Source organism: Mirounga angustirostris, unplaced genomic scaffold (assembly GCF_029215605.1).
Source record: "Mirounga angustirostris isolate CCGP_5_RB_7025 unplaced genomic scaffold, mMirAng1.0.hap1 SCAF_13, whole genome shotgun sequence".
Classification (NCBI taxonomy): Eukaryota; Metazoa; Chordata; class Mammalia; order Carnivora; family Phocidae; genus Mirounga; species Mirounga angustirostris.
This window is the reverse complement of record NW_026991721.1, coordinates 98,716,416-98,731,280: the sequence shown is the minus strand read 5'-3', so window position 1 is coordinate 98,731,280 and position 14,865 is coordinate 98,716,416. Positions and strand designations below refer to the sequence as shown.

General features: G+C 38.4%; 1 protein-coding gene across 1 annotated transcript in view; it reads left to right on the top strand.

Moving 5' to 3' along the window:
* NXPE2 (neurexophilin and PC-esterase domain family member 2) overlaps nucleotides 1-14,865 on the top strand; it is a 63,110-nt gene that overhangs the window by 38,492 nt on the left and 9,753 nt on the right. The window contains 8 exon segments of the mRNA XM_064575869.1: nucleotides 2,454-2,464; nucleotides 4,562-4,573; nucleotides 5,174-5,196; nucleotides 5,709-5,913; nucleotides 5,916-6,080; nucleotides 6,083-6,120; nucleotides 6,123-6,399; nucleotides 11,691-11,755. Of these exon segments, the coding sequence (XP_064431939.1) occupies nucleotides 2,454-2,464; nucleotides 4,562-4,573; nucleotides 5,174-5,196; nucleotides 5,709-5,913; nucleotides 5,916-6,080; nucleotides 6,083-6,120; nucleotides 6,123-6,399; nucleotides 11,691-11,755 (796 nt within the window).

The window sequence follows — 14,865 nt, the reverse complement described above, 5'->3', positions numbered from 1 at the left end:
AAATTTTATGTCATGTATATTTTAACACAATAAAAAAAAATGGGCCAAAGGAAAAACATTTTTAAAGATGATCTGGTGATTTGTTATTTATAAGGCTTATCTGGAATTAAATAGATGTATTCTATTATTTTGTTTCAACATGAATGTCTCATGTGTAAAGAACCCTGCTTTAACAATGAGGAAATGGAGCTTTGTCTAATGTATTATTACACAGGTAGTAAATGGTGATAGAATCAAGACTAAGTGTTTTTACTGGAGCATGTAATCATTATTGTGATCGTGTTGAAGGAAAAATCCTTATTTTCTTGGAATATCTGATGTCTTAAGTGGCCTATTCGGAATCCTTGGCAATCTCACTTACTAAGCTGGATTTCAGGTATGGCCATTGGCTAGTGGAAGAGATCCCAACTCTTCATCTTCAGAGTTTTTCCCCTCAGTCATTTAGGACCCAGTGTTAGGAAATGAGTCCTAAAGGCAAGAATTTTAACAGACTCAAGGACAATCATGTTAGCCCTGAGTAATCAGATGAACACTCTGCTCTGGAAGTTCCATGTTACAAATAAGTTACCATTCTTCTTGGAAAACACTAGCAAAAAGATATATGCACCCCTATGTTTATTGTAGTGTTATTTACAATAGCCAAGATATGGAGGCAACGCAACTGTCATCAATAGAAGGATAAGGAAGATGTGGGGTGTGGGTGTGTGTGCATGTATGTATATATGCACCGTAAGCAATGGTGTGTGTATATTATATAATGGAATATTACTCCATAACGCCATAATGCCATTTGCAATGGCTTGGATGAGCCTAGAAGGGATAATGCTAAATTAAATAAATCAGACAAAGACACATACCATATGGTTTCATTCATATGTGGAATTTAAGAAACAAAACAAACGAAGAGAGATAAAAGAGAAAAAATATGGACTTTTCAATATGGAGAATAAACTTGTGGTTGCCGGAGGGGAGATGGGTGAGGGGATGAGTGAAATAAAAAAAGATTAAGAGTAAACTAATGGTGATGAGCACTGAGTAATGTACAGAAATGTTAATTATGTTGCACACTTGAAACTAATATAACACTGTATGTTAAATATAGTTCAATTTAAAAAATAAGTTATAATCTTCAAAATCATCCGGAATGTCTTCATCACCTATTAGCCTAGACTTTTTTAAAGATTTTATTTATTTATTTATTTGAGGCATGGGGGAGGGGGAACACAGCAGGCAGAGGGAGAGGGAGAAGCAGGCTCCCCACTGAGCAAGGAGCCTGATGTGGGTCTCGATCCCAGAGCCCTGGGATCATGACCTGAGCTGAAGGTAGACACTTAACTGCCTGAGCCACCCAGGTGCCCCCAGACTTTTTTTTTTTTTTAAAGATTTTATTTGAGAGAGAGAGAGAGCATGAGCAGGGGAGAGGGGCAGAGAGACAGAGGGAGAAGCAGGCTTCCCGCTGAGCAGGAAGCCCCATGCAGGGCTTGATCCCAGGACGCTGGGATCATGACTTGAGCCGAAGGCAGTCCTTTAACCGGCTGAGCCATCCAGGCGCCCCTAGCCTAGACTCTTTTTTAATTTGGTTATTACCTGGATCTTTCTAATGTAAGAACTTTAGGATATTTCTTATTACAAAAAGATCAGGGAGCAGCACTGCTTAGTTATAATCAGTGACAGCCTATGTCAGAAGCAAGGAAACTAAGATGGATGGCTGTCTTTATTAAGTTTGCTCCTCAGAGCTTCTCTGAGACCTTCAAATCTCAAAATATTTAGGTTAGGCTCTTTTTTGGACTCTAGTCACTTTCTTTACTCAAAAAATTGTTCTTAAAGGAAGGTCAGTGGTTCTGGACTTATGAACATGATTTACAGAAATATAGTGAAAATAACATTTTTCTGAAAAGAAAAATCCCCATGCCAAAGATAGATTTTCTTATCAAAAAAAAAAATATTTTTTCTCCTATCTGGTAGTCTCCTTCCAGTCTTTTGAGAATCAAATGTCATCAGCCCTGTATAGACATTCTTTAAAGAAAAAAAAAAGCTATATTGATATATAATTTACCTACCACATAATTCACCCATTTAAAGTCTATAATTCAATGGTCTCTGGTACATTATTAATTATAAACATTGTGGGTATAGATAACATAAAACTTTTCTATTTTAACCACTGAAATGTACAAAGCAATGGCATTAATTATGTTTATAGTATTATGCAACCATCACCACTCTTTTTCCAAACCTTTTTCATCACTCCACATGGAAACACCATATTCATATATATTCATATATACAGATATATTCAGCATATATAGTTCATATATATTGAACTATAACTTCTATTCCATCCCCCACCCCCACGAAGCCATTCTTAACTGTCCCAGGCCAAATTCACTACAGTATTTTAGGTACCCATGAAATTTTGCTTATGTATCTTTCAAGTTATTTACTTTTTGTAGTAAGTTTACATGTTTGCTCCTTTCACTAGATTGGCTTTCCTGGGGATATAATCATATCAGCTGCAAATGATAATTGTGTGTCTTCCTTTCATAATTAATAATAATTAAAATTATTAAGATCAGTAAGAGGGCAGAGAGTATCTTTATCATAATAACCAGTAGAGTAGACCTTTTTATCCACTTGGCTGAATCTAGGTATACAAAGGAATAAAAAGTCCAATCATAGAAATATTAAAATAAAATTAAATATTTAGAAATGAAAGTGTAGAGAAGAGTCTAAGATTAGAGGCAATAGAAATATGTCAAGAGGAATTCTTCAGGGCTTTAACTGCAAATATTAAATACTTCTAAAATGTCAAGCAATTAATCAAATATTTTCTGCAAAATTGAGAGACTGAATGTTAAGATGTTTGTTATAGAAAGAACTGTCAACTCAGAAATTGACCTTGAACATTGACATCAAAATTAAAAAACGGACAAAGGAAATAGACCATTCAGAAGAAATATATTAGTAAAAAAAGTATTTGAGGGGAAATGCAGTTGAAATACTATTTTAAATTACTTTTATTTTAGTACCAGTGTAAGTCTCCATTTTCATCTGTCAAATTTGCAAACATTTTTTAATAACATTTTATAATTTAACCAAAAATATTTAAATTGATGACAGACATCCAAGTACAACCTCAGTGAGCATGCAACCATTCATCAATCAGAAAATGGATTTTGTGGGCGCCTGGGTGGCTCAGTTGGTTAAGCCACTGCCTTCGGCTCAGGTCATGATCCTGGAGTCCCTGGATCGAGTCCCGCATCGGGCTCCCTCCTCGGCGGGGAGTCTGCTTCTCCCTCTGACCCTCCCCCCTCTCCTGTGCTTTCTCTCTCTCATTCTCTCTCTCTCAAATAAATAAATAAAATCTTTAAAAAAAAAAAGAAAATGGATTTTGTGTGAATCTTTCTTTCAGGCAACTAATTAATAGCATATCATATAGGAGGTGTTACAGGATTTTTTTGGCATAACTAAATATCTTATTCCAGAAAAGTCTTTGATAACAATTATGAGAGGAAGTAGTATACCTGGACTTCAAGACTATGTGTGAATATTAAACAGCAATCAATTTCATTTATTTCTTAAATTCTACATGAGTGGAATTATGGTGTTTGTCATTCTCTGACTTCTTTCACTTAGCATTATACCCTCTAGGTCCACCTATGTTGTTGTAAATGGCAAGATCTCTTTTTCGTGGTGAAGTAATATCCCATTATATATATGTGTACAAACACACACACACATATATCCATAGATGAATGGATAAAGGTTATATACATACCACATCTTCTTTAGCCATTCATCTATGGATGGATACCTGAGTTACTTCCATATCTTAGCTATTGTAAAAAATGCTGCAACAAATAGAGGGATGCATATATCTTTTTGAATTATTGTTTTCATTTTCTTTTGTTAAAACCCAAAAATGGAAATACTGGACCATAGGGTAATTCTATTTTTAATTTTTTGAGGAAACTTGAACCTTCTTACACTGTTGGTGGGAATGCAAATTGGGGCAGCCAGTGTGGAAAACAGTATGGAGTTTCCTCAAAAAGTTAAAAATAGAACTACCCTATGATCCAGCAATTGCACTACTAGGTATTTACCCACAAAATACTGAGTCAAAGGGATACATGCATCTGATGTTTAAGGCAGCATTATCAGTAATAGCCAAATAATGGAAAGAGTCCATTTTGTTTTCCACAGTGGCTGTACCAATTTGCATCCCCACCAACAGTGATTGTGATTTTCATTTTAGCCATTCTGACAGGCGTAAGGGGTTATGTGGAATTTAAGAAACAAAGACAATGAAAAAAAGAGACAAAAACAAAAACAAAAAACCTTATGCTTAAATATAGAGAACTGGTGGTTTCCAGGAGGGAAGTAGGTAGGAGGATAGGTAAAACAGATAGAAGGGATTAAGAGTACACTTATTTTGATAAGCACAGAGAAATGTATAGAATTATTGAATCATTATATTGTACACCTGAAACTAACATATAACACTGTATGTTACATTTCAATAAAAATAATAAAGGCATTTTCAGTTAAAAAAAAAAAGCAGTCAACTTAAAAAGTAAAACAAAACAAAACAAAACAACCAAGCCGATTAACAAACAGGGGTAGGTTTCCAAGTCTGGCTTCACCCATGTCATTTTAGGCGATGGCTAAATGTACCTCTATGGGGCTTGGGAGACTCCTGAACAGATTTTATTTTATTTTTATTTTATTATTATTTTTTATTGTTACGTTAATCCCCATACATTACATCATTAGTTTTAGATGTAGTGTTCCATGATTCATTGTTTGTGCATAACACCCAGTGCTCCATGCAGAACGTGCCCTCCTCAATACCCATCACCAGGCTAACCCATCCTCCCACCCCCCCCCCTCTAGAACCCTCAGTTTGTTTTTCAGAGTCCATCGTCTCTCATGGTTCGTCTACCCCTCCGATTTCTCCTGCTTCATTCTTCCCCTCCTGCTATCTCCTGAACAGATTTTAAATTGGTGATGACATTCTCTCCAGTTACCTTGTTGTCCAGGTGAATACAATGACATTGTCAGCTAAACCTATTTCATTTGATTAAATATGTTTCTGTATTATTAAGAGCGCTATATGTAACTCTTATTCTTTGTGTGTTGAGAAGCTGGAATGGTGTCTTGAACTAATATGTAGACCATGACCTGATGAACGAGGGGGCACAAGCCCACACACGTGGGGTCAGTGGGTAGTTCCCTCAGCACCCAAACTCCCACTTCAGGGAAATGAGACCCATAGGATCCTTTTGATTTAGTTTAGTTTCAATAAACATCACAAAATAATATATATTTTTTTATATAATTAATTTTAAGCCAATGACTTGCCCCCAAAAATCATCTGTTGGCAGCAGTGGGAGTCACATTTCATGGAAATTGATTCTTAGGATTCCAAATAATAATTTATACTGAAAACAAGCCATATTATTTGCTGATAATATATCCATAATATCCAAGTCTGGCTTCACCCATGTCATTTTAGGCGATGGCTAAATTACCTCTATGAGGCTTGGGAGACTCCTGAACAGATTTTATTTTATTTTATTATTATTTTTTTTATTATAGTTTAATAATTTATACTGAAAACAAGCCATATTATTTGCTGATAATATATCCCTTGTCCCTCAATACTTCAGTTGTTTAGTTTGAGAAGCTCTACTCCCCTGAAGCAATAGAACATATTCAGAAAGTTCTTACGCCTTGAAGTACCACTGGATCCAGCAGTTTCACTAACAGAGACTGAGCTGAGAATAAAAGGAATCATGGACAAACTAGACCAGCTGATCCCACCCAGACCTTTCACCAACATGAGCCCCCCCACCAATGCTGCACCCAGCACAGCTGCCCTCTCCCCCCCCAGCCCAGACACCTACTGCAGGGGGTTCAGCTAGACATCCTGCTGGAGGGGAGGGATCACTTGGGATGCAGGAACGAATATGGCGGGGATCTCCTGAGGGTCAGGACAGCCCCGACGGCAGGTGCTTCAGGAAAGGTGACAAACTTCAACAGTGGCAGCTACCTTGTCAGCATCACTTTGTCCTGGGAAGGCTGGGTCTGTCTCTCCTGCTCATCCACCCCAGTGAAGGAATATAAGAGTTCTCTGGTGGGCAAGGAACCAAGACTATGACAGGGTGATATTCACAGGCCAGTTTGACAATAATACCTCCTGGGTCCTCTCTGAGTGTGGTCTGACCCTAAACTCAAGTGCTGAACTTTGCAAATACCTGGACTATTGAGACCAAGAAGCCTTCTACTGCATGAGGCCTCCATATGTTCCCCGCAAGGCCCTGACCCACAGGACCACCAGCAATGGAAGCATTTCCTATCTTAGGAAAGAAGAACGAAGTCTTTTCCACAGGCAAACAGGCCTTCACATACAATAATCGATACAAAGAGGGAGGCTTAGGTTTAAACCAACTCTGCCTAGAAACTTCCTAATCAAGTCTCTTAGGTCAATGAAGGTTGATTGGGTTATAAATTCATCCATTGCTCAGAGTCAGGTCAGCAGCTAGGGCCCCATAGAGGTCACCTCTACACTGTGGTTTTAAGGAGTATAACCAGTGATGCATTTTACATATGCTTATAGTTCTCCATGGTTTGTGGTATTTCTAGAGTTGGTAACTTTTTAGAGACCAGTATTTTCTATAACATATTCCATGGAACACCAATCTTACAGGATATTAATAGATACTATGTATAAAAAAAAAAAAAAAGGAGGGGCTGAATGGTATCATTCTTTAGTTACTTGACCCTGTACATTAACTAAATCACCAAACCCTATGAATTGTACCTCCCGTATAGCTTTCAATCTACTCTCCACACTGCACCCAGACTAATGTTTCCAAAATCTAGATGACTTTTACTTTTCCTTGCTTAAAACACTTTATATGATCTCATTGCTCTAAGGATGAAATCCAGACTCATTAATGTTTACAAGGACTTGCCCAGCTCAGAAGCCTGTTGTCTCACCCTTATGCTGCCTTGCTCTGTCAGGCAAACTCAACTTTTATTTCACAAACAGACCATGCTGTCTCTCAACTCTGGCACTTTACAAGCCTTGGTTTAAATGTCATTTCTTCCATGTTAGGGTAAAGTGCTAGTCCCATATTCTTCCAGTACATTCTGTTTTTTCCCCCCAATGATAACACTCATTATACTACTAAATTTCAAACATTTTTTAATCTTCTGAGCTCTGTGAGGCAAAAACTATTTTTTTCAACATTTCCTTATTCAACTTATCAATAGTTAAGACTTTCTACATTCCAGGCATAGTTCTAGCTGTTTGGAATTCAACATTCTAGTGGGATAAAAAGACAACAAACAGGTATGTAACAAAGTTACCAGAATAAAGAATTTTAATATAATGGTGAATGCTATTTTTTCTTTTTCTTTCTTTTTCTTTTTCTTTTTTTTTTTTTAGAGAGAGGGAGGAAGAGAGTATGTGCATGTAGGGGTAGGAGGGAGGGCTCTAGGGAGGGAGAAAGAGAATCTTAAGCAGACTCCACACTCAGCATGGAGCCTGACACGGGGCTCAACCTCACCACCCTGAGATCATGAACTGATCTGAAATTGAGAGTCAGACACTTAACTGACTGAGTCACCCAGGCACCCCTGATGATTGCTATTTTAAAAGAGGCCAGGTAAGGTCTGTCTGGAATACCAACCTGAGAATGGGACATTTGAATAGCACCTTGTATGAAGTGAGGAAGTGAGCCAAGTGAATTTTCGGGGAAATACCATTCCTAAGAGAGGGTATATGAACTGAGGCAAGAGCATGCTGGAATGTTCCAGGAACTGTGAAGGGAACCAGTGAGGCTGACATGCAATGAATGAGGGAGAGAGAAGGTCAGAGGAATAGGCATTGTTTAGGGGCCATCTATATATGATAGGAAGCCATTGAGGGCCACCATTTTGTCTCCTAGCCTAGTGTGATGTCTACCACCTGGAAGATTCTCAACTGTTGAATGGAAAAATAAGTGAAATACAATCTGGGAAAATAAACAGGTTTATTTACAGCGCCTTTTCATTCACTGTAGTATCCATCCCTTCAAGTGGGGATAGAATGCAGAACTTCACAATTATTTGACCATGGAACGGTTATTTAATGGATCATTTTAAGAGATTTTGGTTCCATAGTTTGGTAATTGCTGCTATAGAGAGGCCTTGTTTTTGTGATGTGGGTTCAGAAAAGCAAGTAGGATAACATAGTATCCTGGAAAGTCAAATTCAAATCCATTTATACATTATGATGATACAAGGGCAGGGCACAGGGCAAAACTGACCTTACATCTGTGTAAGATTTCCCTTTCACCCCTATGTCACCTTAACTTCTTTGTTTTCCTGATCAAGGTATGGAATAATCCCTTTATCCTATGCCTCAGACAGAAGAGGCTGGACTTTTAAAAAAAATATATTTTACTAATAACTAAAGGAGACCTAATCATGGAGACATAGAGGCCTTACCATTTTGAAGGCCATGTTTTAACTCTATGGGAAGAGTACCCAGGCTGATTCCATTTTTTCCCTGTTGGCCACATATGGCTCCCTCTTGAGATGGTCATCATTGCAGCCTGGATTTGGGGACCTCTCCTTACACACTTTCCTGACTCTTCATAGAAAATCCTAAATTCCTGGGCTGGCACACTGCATGTATGTTGGGTCCAATTATGCTTCTAAAGTGGGCTATATTTATGACAATAATATGCCTGACCCTGTTTTACTTTCTAATAGACACATTTGCTTCTGGATTTCCTGCTTTATTCAAACTGTCCAGTTTTTTCTCCCACTGCATGTAAGTAGAGATATAAGTTTCCTCACAGGTGATTTAGTGTGTACACAAGAAATGGTTGGCTTCATAGTTAATTCCATATCCAGGAACTCTTGCAGATCATTCTATCATTAAATTCTAAGCCCCATTCTGAGGCCCAAGTTAGGTTCTATGACCTCATTCCTTCCCACAGTCCAAGGACTGAGCCTGTTTCTTTTTCATTTGTTAACATAGTAAACACATTTTCTCACTAGTATTCTCTCTCTCAAGCCTGGCTACCTCCTCAATTAGATGCTACCTCCTCAAATACTTCCTCAAAGTTAAAATTTTTTTTTTTAATTTTAAGGGTTTTATTGATAATCATGGTGGGAAAATAAACCAGCGGTTGCCATATAGGAAGACTTCATACAGGAAACACAGTTGATAAATCTTTCAGTTTCTATCATGGTCTATTACAGATCCCCTTCTGAAATGTAATACATACACACACACACACATGCTTAATACTAAGACCAGACACGTTGAAATGAATGCCTTTCTATACCATGATTACCTATTTTTAATGTCCCAACGTTTGGCTTTGATATTCAAATTTACAAGGCAGCCAGGTATTGGTCTTTTTTGTCAACTTCAACCTTACCTGGGATAGATATGGGAGAATGTTTCAAATTTCAGAAGTTCAAGTTCCCCACTGAGACAAATTTTAACCTTGTGCCAAAGAGAGGTCTGATAAGATCCTCAATAAAAACACTATTATGCTCATTTCACATATGTGGAAATTTAAGCACAGACATACTAAATAGCTTGGCCAAAGTAAGTTACACCGAGCAAGTGGCAGAGTTGGAACTGGAATCCCAATCTACTTTATTCTCAAGTAAAGGGGATATAGCACTGTCCCCATGACTCCACCACTCCACCTAGCTGTCACTGTCCAGACATCTTGGTCCCTGACTTCGGCAGTCCTCTGGTGCCCTCAATGAGAGGAGTATTATTCTCACTTGAGGGGAAAAAAAAAAAAATCAATCCTTTCTCTGGCTCTGGAAGCCCTTCCTTTCCCTAGATGGATTTTATGTTGATGGAATGAATTCAGTTGACCAGATATAGTCGCCATCTTAATTGGTAAGACCCATATCTTGAGGTGAAGCTCACAGTGCTAGACAATTAAAACATTATAATGAATAAATGACCTAAGTCCTACTCACAAGGATGATAAAGTACAGAAAATAGCCTCTGCGGGTCTTGTGAAGGTAGAGTTCATGAAGAGGAGGCTGGAGAAGTGAACGCTCATAGGAGGTTGTAAGCCAGAGAAGGAGCTTGGTCCTAATACTGTAGGTTGATAATGGAAAGTCATGGAAGTATTTTGTCTAGGGGGAATAAAATGGGCAGCACAGAGAATGTTTTTAGGTGGGATAAACTAAAGGAGCAGGAATATAGTAATTTAGGGCAAGGGTCTCAAAGTAATATCCTTGGATCAGCAGCCTCAGCTTCACTTGAAAGTTTGTTAGAAATCCAAATTCTTGGACCTCAGCCCAGAACTATTTTTTTCCAGCTTTTTTGAGGTATAATTGACCAATAAAATTATACACATTAAGGTATACAGTATATTTTGATATATATATACATTGTAAAATGGGTACCATAATCAAGCTGAATAATATATCCATCTCCTCACATAGTCAGCATTTTTGTGTTTTTTAATTTTTTTTTTATTTTTAAGTAATCTCTACACCTAACATGGGGCTCAAACTTACAATCCTGAGATCAAGAGTTGCATGCTCTACCAACTGAGCCAGCCAGGTGCCCCTGAGTGTTGTAAGAACACTTAAGATCTGCTTTCTCAGCCAATTTCAAGCCTACAGTACATTAGCTAGAGTTACCAGGCTGTACATTAGATCCCAGAGCTTAGTCATCTTATAACTGTAAGTTTATATCCCTTAACCAACATCTCCCCATTTTCCCCTCCCCTAAACTCCTGATAACCACCATTCTATGAATGCAGAACCCTAGGTGGGGTTTGATCTCATGACCCTGAGATCACCACCTGAGCCAACACTTAACCGACTGTGCCACTCAGGTGTCCCCACCATTCTGTTTCCATGAGTTTGACTTGTTTACATTTCACATATAAGTGAAATCATGCAGTATTTGTCTTTCTGTATCTGGCTCATCTAAATCTGTATCTGGCTTGTTTTCACTTAGCATAATGTCCTCCAGGCTCATCCACGTTATTGCAAATGACAGCATTTCTTTTTTCTTTTTTTTTTTTTTAAGGCTGAATAATATTTCATTGTACATATAAACCATATTTTCTTTATTCATTCATCTATCAATGGACATTTAGGTTGTTTCCATATCATGGCTATTGTGAATTAATGATGCTTTGAATATGGGGGGGCTAGAGATAGCTCTTCAAGTGCCCCAGAACTATTGAATCAGACACTCTGGGGATGAAGTTCAGCAATCTCAGTTGTAATAAGCTCTCCAGATAATTCTGATGTACACTCAAGTTTGAGAAGTACTGGCCTAGGAAAATGTTGATGAAGGCCTGAATTACCACAGGCGGTAAAGACAGAAAGGCTGGCTTGCAGTAGAAAATCATTTAGAAGATAAAAACTAAAGACATGTTGGATTAGTTGCAAATGTCTCTTTCTGGATCTTTGGATCCCTGCTATTACCAGGAGAACAGTTTTCCAGAATCTTGACCCATTTACTTTCTCAGAATATCTTAAATATATCAAGGTAAAGAAGAAAAAAACATTTGCAGAGAGTTAAGAGTGGCTTAATCTCTCTCTCCATCCCTTGTTAGCACCTCATGCCCCACCTCACATCCCCCTGCTAGTGATTTTTACTTTAATATCTGAGCAGATATCAGGCTAATTTATCTTCCCATTTTCTGTTGAAATGATGAAGAACTTTACCTCCATTGAGATTTTACCATGTAACAGTAAGTCTATTGTGCTGTTGCTTGCTGTGTTCACAATTTATCCATCTAAAAGATATTCTTACTTTGAGAAATTCACATTAACCACTTTCATCTTTCATTTCTTGGGGCAAAGAGTACCAGTCATCTTGGGTTTTACAGGAAGGACTTTATTCTTAGAAATTATTTTCATATCAATTTTAACCAATTTTCACCTTGAATCAGATCTAAAAGTCTAAGTAACTCTTAATTTCAGCTGCCTACTCTCAAAATGTACAGGTTATTTTTATTTAAACTTAAGATTTATTCCTGAAAATCCAATGATTGAGTAATGTGAAAATGTCTCAGATAAGCTACTGAGTTAGAAAGTTTCTTTGGTGGTTTCTCAGATATGTTTCAGCCAAACCATTTGATTAAAGTTCTACAAACTAGCAATTTCTGTGGATATTTTCAACTTTATCACAGGAAATTCAGTGGTCAATACAAAGCCATCTCACTCATAAAAGCGATGTTTCTGCTATACTGGAATTAAAGTGAATTTCAGAAAAAGCAAATGACTTTCATTATAACAATCAATGGTGTATCCATTTACCTATTGCCCCTTTCTCATGTATTCAGCAAATGTTTACTGAGGACCTACTGTATGCAAAGAACTTTGCAAAATCCTGTGGAGAACATATAAATCAATCATGAACCCACTGAAAGCCCACAGTCTATGGAAAAGACAGCCCTTCTCTCTACCATGGCAGCCATCATCCATGCCCAAATTTTACACCGAAGAAAGTTCTTAGACTCAAGACAACTTGAGTCCTCTTAACACTTCTATGGTTTCCCTATTTCCTGGACCACAATTTCTAGAAGATAATGCCAGATTATTATTTTTTGAGCCATTTATAAACCTGATATAACAATATGCATGAATTTAAGTTCCTAAACTTATATCACAAGTCCCAACAATGCAGGTAGATGACAAAAAAGATATAGTTGCTTAAGTAGAAAAACATATAAATGACCTGATTCTTGACAGAGGAAAGATAAGTATATTAGGATCCTGAGCTCATCTCATCCCATGGACACAATGAGGCAACAACTATATGTACTGCAACTGACTCCAAAAACCATCTGAAGACTGGCAGAAGAGATCTTCCACAGCTAGTTGTAGAGAGATCACATCAGAAAGGGTAGGAGGGGTGCAGATGCAGTTGGAAACCAAACCCCTGGCATAACTGACCACAAATGGGAAGGACGTCACAAGCACAGAGGAACAAAAGAATCAGACTCCATACTGGGCATCCCTGGTCTTGGAGACCTGCACTGGGAAGACCAGTCCCTGTAGTATCAGGCTTTGAAAATCAGCAGGATTTAACTCCAGGAGAGCCAGAGGGCAATAGGAAATGGAATCCCATCCCTTAAAGAGCTAGCCACTAGATAACTCAGCCAGAGACATAGCACAGAGCAGCAGTTTGAGAAGTGTCTGGGATATATGTGCAAGAGATTTATTATTAATTTCAGGATGTGTGCTGGGGTGGGGCAGGAGCTTTCTATAGGAATGAAAGTGCTGGTAGGTGCCATTTTTCTTACCCTCCCCCAGCCTACAGAGCCAAATGCTCACCAGAGCCAGCATTCCCCTGCAGACCTGTCTCACCCAATCCACTTGCCCCAGGAGGCACCCCTCCAAACCACCTTGTTACAGTCAGTGGGCAGCCCCTCATGCACTGAAGAGGGTGGACACTAAGCCCACACACTAGCATCCCACAGTTCCTGCAGCTGGGCCTATCAGTTGCCTGTGTAGAGAATGAGCCCTGCTCTTTGATGCTCCCACAGCTGTCACAGTGGCTAAAAGCAGACAGGTGGGCTGAGGGCTGGTCCCACTCACCAGTGGGTCTGTAGCTGAGTCTTCTAGCAGCATAAGGAGCACACCTGGCCCACCAGTGCTCCCACAATAAACAAAGTGGGTCATTACAGTAATTTGGGCTGAGGACCAACTTAACTCACCAGCATTCCTATAGCAATTATGGCTCACCCATAACAGGATGACACAGGGGAACACAGGGGAAACCCATGGGGGGCCTGGCTCTGGTGACCAAAGGAGATTATGCTACAGTGCACCATAGAAATTCCTCTATATAAAGCCACTACTTCCAAGACCAGGAGACATAGCTGACCTACCTGATACATAGGGGAAAAAAAAAAAAAACTACACAGAAAGTAAACAAAATGAAGAAATAGAGGAAAATGTTCCAAATGAAGAATTAGAAAGAAAAAAAAATCACATAAAAAGAGAGAAATGAAACAAAGGTAAGCAATATGCCTGATAAAGAGTTCAAAGTAACGGTCATAAAAATACTCACTGGACTTGAGGGAAGAGTTGATAAACTCAGTAAGAACTTCAACAAAGAGGTAGAAAATATAAGTAACCAATCAGAAGCTAAAGAATACATAGCTGAAATAAGATATACAGCAGAGGGAATCAACAGCAAGTTAGAGGATGCAGAATGGATCACTGGTGCAAAGCAACCATGTTGAACAGCAAAATACATACATGCATACATACTTTGAGACCTGTGACATCAACAAGCATAATAACATTCACATTATAGGGATCCCAAGGGAGGGGGGAGAGAGAGAAAGAGAGAGAGAGAGAGAAAGGGAGCAGAAAACTTAAATAACAACTTAAAACTTCCCTAATCTGGGGGAAGGTAACAGACATCTGGATTCAAAACAGATGAGCCTCAAACAAGATGAACCCAAGGAGGTCCATACCAAGACACATAACAATTTAAAAAGCAAAAATCAAAGATAAAGACAGAATCTTAAAAGCAGCAAGAGAAAAGAAGCTGGTAATGTACAAGAGAAATCCCAGAAGGCTATGAGCTGATTTTTCAACAGAAACTTTGCAGGCCCAAAGAGAATGGCATGACATATTCAAAGTGCTGAAAGGAAGAAATGTACAACAAAGAATACTCTGCCCTGCAAGATTCAGGATTAAAAGGAGAGAGAAAGAGTTTTCCAGACAAAAAAATAGCTTAAGGAGTTCGTCATCACTAAACTGGCCTTTCAAGAAATGTTAAGGGGGATTTTTTAAATGGAAAGAAAAGGCCATAACTAAAAGAAAATTATGAAAGGAAAAAAATTCATTGGTAAA